This window comes from Scomber japonicus, chromosome 11, assembly GCF_027409825.1.
Source record: "Scomber japonicus isolate fScoJap1 chromosome 11, fScoJap1.pri, whole genome shotgun sequence".
NCBI lineage: Eukaryota > Metazoa > Chordata > Actinopteri > Scombriformes > Scombridae > Scomber > Scomber japonicus.
In genome coordinates this window covers 13264221-13274559 of record NC_070588.1, presented here as the reverse complement: position 1 = coordinate 13274559, position 10339 = coordinate 13264221, and the positions used below count along the sequence as shown (strand labels likewise).

General features: G+C 37.8%; 1 protein-coding gene across 1 annotated transcript; it reads right to left on the bottom strand.

Moving 5' to 3' along the window:
• Positions 1–331: 331 nt before the first annotated feature.
• Positions 332–10101, bottom strand: pou1f1 (POU class 1 homeobox 1). Its single transcript, XM_053329257.1, has 7 exons — positions 9966–10101; positions 8212–8373; positions 7651–7749; positions 1832–2095; positions 1484–1648; positions 794–854; positions 332–698 (listed from the first exon to the last, which is right to left on the bottom strand). Exons 1-7 carry the CDS (start codon positions 10099–10101, stop codon positions 458–460), a joined length of 1128 nt encoding a protein of 375 aa, XP_053185232.1. The 3' UTR covers positions 332–457.
• Positions 10102–10339: the final 238 nt, after the last annotated feature.

The window sequence follows — 10339 nt, the reverse complement described above, 5'->3', positions numbered from 1 at the left end:
TCAACTTAAAAAAAGAGAAGAAAGTGACAGGCTGGGTTGACATTTACATATATATTTTTAGATTTTGTTTTTGTGGGTTCTGGGAGATTAAAAGACTGTAAAAACACATTCTTTCAACTTTCTTTTCAAGTATATAGAATAAAAAATAAAACAATATAAAAACTGCATTAATGAAACTGGAGCATATTGCAATAAAGGGGATCTCTACAAATGAAATCCCAAAAATGTGTTTTTCCAACCAATAACCTCTGAACCTGCGTCTTGTTCCAAGTACATCAGTTGATGCATGCAGAATAATGAATTTTTTTCTTCTTTTTTTTTACTGTTTCCTGTTGATTTCTCCCACTTTATGCTTCACAATGCTTGTCAAACATTCGATTTATAAATAATACATTCTCACCTGCTGTGCTCAGAAAGGAGCCTCTGTCAGACCACAGGTGGACAAACACTCACTGACTTATGTCATTGGCCTTTGTGTTTTACTCATCTGCGCTATGCAGTTTGGACTAATTTTGGTCAGACAGGAGCTGAGGTTGAGGCTGGTTTTGACCCGTTTCTCCCTTTGGCGTCTGTTGCAGAACCAGACTCTGACTACCTCCTTCTCCAGGTGGAGGCCTTTGGCAATTCTGGCTATCTCCTGAGAGGACGGCTTACTTTTTTCCACAAAGCTGCGCTCTAGAGCTTCCTTAGCTCCCAGGCTACAGTGGGAAACGAGAAGAGAAAATGAACTCATTGTATGGGCTAACATCATTGTATGGTATTTACTGTATTGTGTCTTGCACTTCAGTGATACCTGATAGTTGTTCTCCTTTTCCTCTTCCTCTCATTCATTCCTATTTTATCACTGTACAAGGCTGCAGGAAAAGAAAAAAAAAAGAAAAACTATTATGACAGAAATTAAGTAACAGGTCAGCTGACTCAAGTTACTGGCTGACTAAGTGATAACTGGACCTGACTGGACTTTTGACTGGATTAGTGTTTTACTAATCATTATTGTAATGGGTCATTGTTCTAACTTTGCCCCTTGGAATAAATATCAGTGTAACTTAAAAAAAGTAATATTTCATCAAGGTAATCATCCCTTAAAGGGTTCACACATAAATATAAAAAATCATGTACATTTTCCATTATTTTTCTTTAAATATTTAATTCCTCCTGTGAAATCCTGGATGGTTTTACCTCTTTAAACCTCTAAAAGATTATTCAAATGAAATAATCTTTAAAGAGAAAACCACTCTGTGGTGGGACTGCCCACAGCTCACTGGTGTATGCATAATGTGATGAGGGATCATGAGTGGATTTTGTTTAATTTTAAGGTGTCATAAGGAACATAAGGTTCATCCTAGACAATGAACAATTTGCTTGCTTTGCATAATCCTGCAAAGATCTGATTACACCATAGCAAGATGAGATATCCAGGTAAAGATTATCTTCATACAGATGCTCTAAATGGGCATTGATGGAGTGAATATGTATGACTCACCACCAGCAAGCTCTGCTTCGTCAAGCCATTTAGCCAGAATGGCCTTGAGTTTGCAGGCATTCTTAAAGCTCAGCTGCAGATTTTCAAAGCGGCAGATGGTGGTCTGGCTGAATTCTGAGCCATGCACTGCAGCAAGAGCCTCACCTACATTAGTCTGGGTGTAGCCTGCAAGTCAAAAGGGAAAATAAATAGAAATACTTGATTGAATACAAAAGTGGAGGAGCAGCAAGGCAGGAACAAACGCAGAAACATTTGTGGTCATCTATCTGATTGGTGAAGTGGGATCATTTTCAGTTAGTCTTATTATTACTGTTATTATCATTCTGATAATTTAGTAATCCCACTCACCAAGTTTGATCCTCCGTATTTTGAAGTCGTTGGCGAACATCTCTAGCTCTCGTATCTGTGGGGAGTCCATGGCAGGGGCATCCTCTGTATCCCGCATGCTCTTCCTTTGGGTGTCAGTTTTCATCTCTCCTATAGTGGGGCCCCCAGGAGCCTCATCAGTCAAGAGGAGAGCCGAAGGCAGCGAGGAAAAACCATGGCTTAATGCACAAGAACTACTGCTTAGACCAGGATCCGGGAACTTATACAAGCAAGAAGTAAGAGACCCTGGAGACAGAGAGAGGTGGGGAGTGGGGTGGGAATTAGTTGGTAGTGGAGACACAAGGGATACCCTCAGACTGTCAGAAGGGTACTTAAAGTAGCATGGCCACTATTCCGACATCCTGAGTGCCTTTATTTCAACAGCGAAAAGAAGGACCTGAACCTGTGAGGCTCACAAAACCACTGGGAATAAAATCCATATTTTAATAAATCAGATTTATGTCGTTTTGCTATTATAATTATAATAATTTCCTCCATCTAGTAAATTTTTGTGTCAAAAAGTGGGTATATTATTACTAATACATCACACATCACACAATCACAGTATGAAAAAAGTAGAATATTGTAAGGAGTGAAATATTAAAATGTGAAATAGTATAATGTAATGTTACACATGTTGGTCATTCAATTACACCTGAGCCAGCTTCATATGTTAATGGAAAGATGTGAGATGTGGTTGAAGCCTTAGAAAAAGGTAGTAGATGGAACTTTGAGATGATTTTGTCCCACATACTGTTTTAAAGATCAAGACTCCATTTTAAAATGAGGTCCTTTAAGCACTTTGTAAAATGTGTTCCCTAGATTAATTACATGGGAATGAATGGGCTTTTTATTACCTAAGAGACAGGATTAATTACAAATATATATTCTCCACATTGTACCCATAATTTACCAAAAAGCTCTATTCACATTTCTTGCCAAAATGCTCTTATCCTTGGCTTCAGTGTGTTCCATACAAAGCTGCCTTCACTTCTTATTCTTGTTTTAAAATGTCAGCAGTCATTGATTAGCTGTTCAGCCTTTGCCGTACAAATTAACACAGAGAAACCTTTTCAAACAGGTTGTCAAATTTCTACAGGAGGCTGTTCATGATAGATGCAGTGCATGGAGCTTGTGGCTGTAGTGTAACAGCCAAATACTAGTCTATGTGCCCCCTGAACTTTGATATGAAGATTTTTGGCTCTTAATGATACTAACACTGCTGAAACAGTATCTGTAATGAACGATGCAACACTCCCCTCTAGTGTTAAGAACATAGTAGTGCAGGGAGTAGTGCATTCAAAAATTCTGTGAAAAAAGGCATAACAACCATTTCTTGTTTTAGGCTCAACTCATTACAAAAAAAAAGATCAGTGATGACAAAGTCCCAAATATAGCAGACACCCAGTATCACAAGCTAATCTGAGTGAAATTGTATTTTGTTGGCTAAATAACATATTGACTTTGCTGTAGGCGGTCTTTACATCCATCTGCAGTAATTTGCAGCACAGGCAGCTCTTACTCTGCCACACAATGGGGAATGCAAAAATCTGTTTGTTTTGATGTGCTGATAACTGTTTTATTGTTAGAATGAAGACAAAATAAGAAACGTTCTTTTTTGTCCAGCTGGTTTGGGGATTGTGACATTAGCTAACTGACATTAATCAGCAGGCTACTGGTGCTAATATACAGAGTGAAAATAAAGTAAACAAACAGCTGCAGGTACAAATCATGGACAGATATTGTGTGGCTAACAAGAACAATGACCAAAGCAGCATGAAACAGATGCTATCAGGCTCAGTGTGAACCTTCTGCTCATATGAGTAATCTTTTATGCAGGATTTGATTTACTGTGTCAAAATTAGGTCTCCAGCTATGTAAATGGATGATGGAATGGTTTATAATTGAAATAACGCAAAACTATAAGCCACCATCATGAAACCAAAGTCTGTTTTGCCTCTACCAACTCTGGAGGGAAATATTTCTTCAGCTGGTAAATGCTCCACTATGTTCACCAGCTAGTCGCTACCTTGGTCTGTGTGCAGTTTGGCGCTGAACAGGTATGTACAGTGGAGTGTATGTATGTATAGGTGCCTGCTGTGGCCAAACACAACACAAATAGAGCAGTGAGACTGAAACAAAACAGTAAAGTTGCATCTGGACAGCTAAACAATAAGCTGACACTCTAAGAAGCTGTGTATGTGGGAGGATGATAATTTTCCTCGTCACAACTCACATTACACAAAGCCATTTCATACACTGCTATCATATAATATCTATTACAGCTGCTTAATTGGGTATTAACAATCTTTTCTACAGGTGCCACAGCTACAATACACTGACAGAATACTGAATACAGCAACAGCCCTCACAATCACCCTGTACCACACCATGCTGCTATACAAAATCGTTGGTTTTGGATTGGAGAAAAATACACTATCATTGAACCACTGAATTGTCAGTTCTGTGCACCAGCTTGAGAGCAATGTGGCTCATTCTACACCAAAACTATATGCATCAGTGATTTTCTCTTGTACTGAAGGTGTTGAGGAGAGGTTATACTCTCTCTTTTTAAATCCCCTCTTTAGGTGAAGACATATTCTCTAAGCACAGTACATGTCTGCAATTACTTCCAGCTATCAAAGGCCTTTCCAAAGAAATATTTGAGCCTAACTGGCAGATGTGTCTTTCATTATGTCATTAAGATACTACTGCATTGTACTGTAATATCAATATGTGTGCACCTATCCCTGTTTACTAATGGTAAAAAATGGTGGTGGTGGTGGTGGGGGGGGGGGGGGGCACAACATCAAAAGTGCTTTTAGATGATTCAGCTAAGGACATTTTGTCCTCACCATACTGGACAAAAGGAGAAGACTGTTCCCTGGGGTGTGTACGTACATTTGCTGTAGTGTAGTGCTTTTTGATGTAATCTGTAATCTCACTGCTATCTCACTAAATCCTACACACTGTTCCTTTAAGAGACACTAAACTTTAATTTTGAAAAAAATGGAAAAGGAAAAGCGACAAGTGTACCCTATGAAATATGTTTTACTCCTGTAAATCTCCAGTAAATCCTCATGTTTCAATTACATTCTGAGCCTCACGCAGACTAAAGACTAAGCAATCTGCCTATGGATTGTTAGTTGCCATCATGCAGGCTGTTTCTTGCCAGTGTGGTACTGTGTTTCCTGGCAGAAATTCAACTTTTCCCATATTACGTGTTTCCAATTTTTATGAAATGGGGTGCATTTCTTCTGATTACAGTGCAAGAAACAATGACTTGACCGGCCCCTCCCCTGCACAGTGTGTGCTGGATAACAGAATTCATAACTTTACCCAATTTGTTAATTCAATGGCAGCTGATAATAACCATTTATTTATTTATTTCAAATACAGAGTGGTTGGAATATTAATTTAAAACTGGAAGGAGCCTTTTGTTCTATTATAAAGTTTGCCATAAAATTTTGTATTTTCTAGTTGTACTTATTCTTGTTAATGTGTCTGTTGGTGGCTTTTTTTATGCTAATTTTGCTCATTGAATTCATTTTTCCATTAGGTATGCCATCTTGTATCAATGAAGTGAAATACAATTCAGTTAGATTACAGACAATGATGAGTTTCTTATACATTGGTTTAATTATCTGCTTTAATTAGTTTCATATATGTTAAGGAAAGTAAACGCAGTTTTCCTGCGGTTTACTAAGTTTGAATTAATGGTAATAATCCTGTATTTATATGATATTGCAATATTTACTGATTGAAGCATGATCTCAGAGTGATCCAAATATTTCAGGGCGAATCACTGGACCCCTATTGCATCCATAAACTGCTCCTACCTACCTACCTTGAACAATTGTGACTGCTTTTTTGGTGTTGAACAAGTACTGTGGGTTTTTCAGAATGCTTTTGTTACCTGATGGAAAAGATTGATGACAACTGAGTTATTGACTAAAATTCTAAATGAGGCAAAAAAGTTTCATACAGCTGAGAGGAGCTGCAGACTTGATGATTCCCTATGGGTTCATAAATGAACACCTTTCACATTACACTCACTCATTTTATTTATTGTTAATATAAAAATGGATTAGAGTAGCTTCAAAGATGAGCCAGGGGCAGCTTCTTTTCTGACCTTGTTTCATCCAGCTCATATAATAATAGAGTTCTGTTTAATGCTATTAAATCTGTTACTGTCCTTTCTTCTCAAATATCCTGCTGCGCGCTAATGCTATTTTGAAGTTTAATTTTGTGATTTATCAGCGGCCGTTTCTCACATGAATCATAGCAAATGCACAGTTGATATGATGTGCTTGTCTCTGCTAAATGTGTAATGAAGGTTTTTAATACAGTTCATAAATTCAGTCGTTTGGTTGTTCATTCTAACTTCAAGCTAATCCACATCCCTTTGTCTTAAATCATTATCCTGTCATATATGAATTTTCTGTAAGTCTGTAGACAAAAGCTGCAAACAACTGAAGTAAGTTCAGTGACAGTTATATTCATGATGACTTCGGTCTGCCTTTTGATCCCTTGATGGCACAGAAACAGAGTTCATTAAAGCGACAAATGATGTTAAAATGTGTGAGACTGTTTCATTTTAATCCTAATGTACTTCAGCATAGCCTTTGACACTGTGGACCAGTCAATTTCATTAGACCGTTTACAGGACTGGGTCAATATCACTCCAGTGGTTAGGGTCTAAATTTCTAGCAGTCTTGTCTTTTAAAAGAAGCAATTTTAATACTTCATCTGAAAATGTTAATTGTACTGTGCCACCAGGGTTAGTTAATATTCTTTTTGGTCTATTTTTGTCCATCTTGAAAGCAGAAAATAGTTCAGATTTTCTCTCTTACTTCATACTTTCTTTAAGAAAGAAATTTCTTTTCATCATTTTGTCATTCTGTCTATCTAATAGATTATATTTGCTGAGTGTGTCTGGGTGTTCGCTATTGTCTGTGTTCACTTCTGGTAAGAAACTGCCTTGGTGTCAAATTAATTTTACTTGCATAATATTTTCATTGTCATAAAAAAACAAATTAAAAAAACGCAGGTGTTCTTTCAGTCGTGTTTGTCCTTGGGTGTTATTTGCTGCAAAATGCGCAGGACTGACTTACAATTCCCTACCGCAAAGCTTGGTGTGCAGCATCAACACCTACAGCTATCTGCAACATTATTAAGGATAACATTGTTAAGAAAATGACTGAGCTGTACAATATCTCACCGGCACATTAGCTTTTAGTATGAAATGTTTTATTGGTGCTGGCCAAACTTGACATCTGTAATATCGATACATGTTAAGAAAGCTCCCTTTTGTTTGAACTATGCGGTTGTGTTAAATTCCATTAAGAAAATACTTTGCTAGATGGGTCTAGTTAGAACTGAATTATTGAATGTCAGAAATCTTCAATAATCCAACTGATAACTGACCTGTTTTTGGATTCTGAATCTTATAATAAAAAACAACAAATTACTTCTTTACGCAAGTTTATTCTAATTCCTGCTGAGAGTTTTCACATTCACACCTCTATATCCATTAATCTTCTCTCTTGGCAGGAGGGGGAATAAGTGGCAAGTCGTTTCCAACAGTTATGTTAAACAAGACTGCTAAAGAGCTTATAGTGCCAGGCGAGGTAATCATGTCTGAAATTGATTTTAACTGGCAGCATATTTCAAATGGAAATGAATGAAATGAAATAGAAATAAACAAATTGTCTGCTTCATTTAGTCAATGATTATGTGTGTTTATGTGCATGTGTGTGAGAAAGAGAGACTTATAGTGAGTGTGTGTATGTGATCATTACCTTGCAATGGGTTTGAAGCGCTCACCATGTTAGGGTGAGGAACACCACATGTCTGCAGGATACGAGTCTGAGAAATACTGGCAGAGAGCATCTCCTGAGCTACAAAGAGAGAGAGAGAGGGGCCTTAATTATTTTTACTCCAACATCATTACCATATTTATATTTTATCGTCTGCATAATGATAATCTTCAAAAACTTTATCATGGCATACTACCAGATTTTTTTTATTGGAATCATCACACCTGAATAATAGTATGATTATATTGATGTAGAGCCAAAATGTGAAACTTAAGTGTCCACTAAGTTTCCATTTCCAATCTCAGAAAATAGTGAAAAAAATCCCATCCAAATCTCCAAGGGCCCATGGCAGAATCTTTAAATTGCCAATTTCTTCTGATAAAAATGATTTAAGACAGAAAAAAGCCAAACATCATCATATTTGAGAAGCTGGAGCCATATAATATTTTACATTTCTGCTTAATAAATTACTAGGTTAACGTATAATCAGAATCATTCAAGATAAACTGCTTAGTTGTCACAAATACCACCACCACCACTCACCTGCCATAATGCCATAGGTGGCCTGTTGGTTGCTGTAGTGACAGGGGGTGACTGGGTAATGTAGGCTGGGGGGGCCGTTGCCGAGAGCGTTACCCAGGGAAGAGGTGGATAAATTCATGTGTGAGCGCTTGGGGGGCTGACCGAGGGAAAGCCCAGACGACACTGATGGAGACAAATGTGATTACAATCAGACCAAAAGAATAAAACAAACCCATCAGTGGTGATACATGTTAGTTGGGATCTGACCTGAGGACAGCTTGGTACAGTCATTCACAATTTAGATTCAAAGCCCTGATTCCTTCTCTGATCAGAATAATGTATATTACATAATGAATAAATGTAAAACCAACTAACATTACTCATAATTAAAGCTTCATTTTATGACAGAAAGATGATGATAATGGGTTGACACCTTCCTGTCTAATGATATGAAATGTGCAGAAAAGAGATGTGATTACAGTCTGATTTGAACCCATTTATTCTAGCAGACACTGAGGAAAAATGTCAGCTCTTGTAGAACTGGATTAGCTCTATACTGAAGATGCAAAATGTGGTAATCCAAAACATCACATACTAAAAAGCAGGGAAATCTATCGTTCCATTGTTAATGCTCCCCTCTGCTAAATGCATTTGAATATAGTTGAACATTGTTCTGGTCATGTCCTCTGATAATTACATAAATATTCATGTATTGTCTTTTTATGCAGTTTGAAGTTCATCCCAAGCACTAATTAATGCATGCACACTTGTAATGTTGAGATGCATACAGAACAACAGACATATAATTAGAAAAACAAACAAATAAAAACTCATGCAACTTTGCTACGACACATGAGGTCAAGTCCTGCTGTTATTATGTGTTGTAAACAGATTTCATCTTCATTTTAAAAGGCCACACATCTGTGGTAATAATCAAATACAGGACTGGCTAATATGTGATTGTAGCAAAGCACCATCCTGCAAAATTCCTAAAGTAAGGTAGATTCTTCCGAGATTCACACGATAATCTCCTACAGTATAAATATTTTGTATGACTAATGTCCTGTGTGATTTATTTCAGTCTATTCTAAGCTTATAACAATAAGCAGGCACGAGCAGGAAGTTTCCTCTATAATCGTGGAGAAGACCTTGGGGAGTTTGCCATAATGATAACATATCCTCAAAGCAATTATCCACTGAGTAGAGACAGCTGGGCTAAACCAACTGATTAGATACATTTACATAATTTGGATTGGATTTGAATAAATGTATTTTTCATTCCAATTCATCCACCCCGCTGCCTGGGAATACAACTGTGCAATGATGAGGGTGCATAAGCAGGGGGGCCGAACATTCTTGGCTCAATTATAAGCCTGTAGGTGCAACGTGTAGCCCAACATGAGACATGACTCATCTGCAGAACCAGAGGGACCTCCTATTTAATCAATATTAATAATCAATACTCTCCATCAGGTGAAATCCCTCCAGAATACTCTCATCTATGCTGTGTCACAGGAGGAAACGGCTCAATGCCAACATCCTGTCTTCTTCTGCTTCACAGGGCTGAAGTGGAAGATTACAGTGGTTACTGGAGGGCTATTTTCCCGCAGTTGAGGTTTAAGGTCCATGACAGCATTATGCAGGTTATGAGTCATGTTATTAAGGCACCATAAGCCTCCATTTACAAGTTAAATGTCAAGCACAGGAGAGGAAAATAATACAGAAGAAAATATATTCAACATAACAGGATAGAGGTACCTTCGAGGTCAGTTTACCTGCAGAAACCATGCTGTGAGCATGCGATGTGGCTGGGAGGCAGTCACTAGCAGAGGTATGGTGCATGAAGATGGGCAGGGGTGAATCTCCTGCCAGAGAGGTGAAAGAGTCGGCACTGAATGCCTGAGATGCCATATTTTGAAGTGAGATGTGCTCCTTTGCCTTATCTTGAATGCTCTGGTTTTATTTGGTGTTGTCTCCCATTAAACTGCCTTCACTTGTCTTGCTTCCTTGCCCTTACTTGCCTCTTGAAATTTGTCCTTGTCTTCCTTTATTATTGTCTTGTCAGTATTGTCTTAATTTTTCTTGCCTTTTTTGTCATCTTTTCTCTTCGTCTTGTCTCCTGTGCCCTTCTCTTCTTTTTTCCTTGATG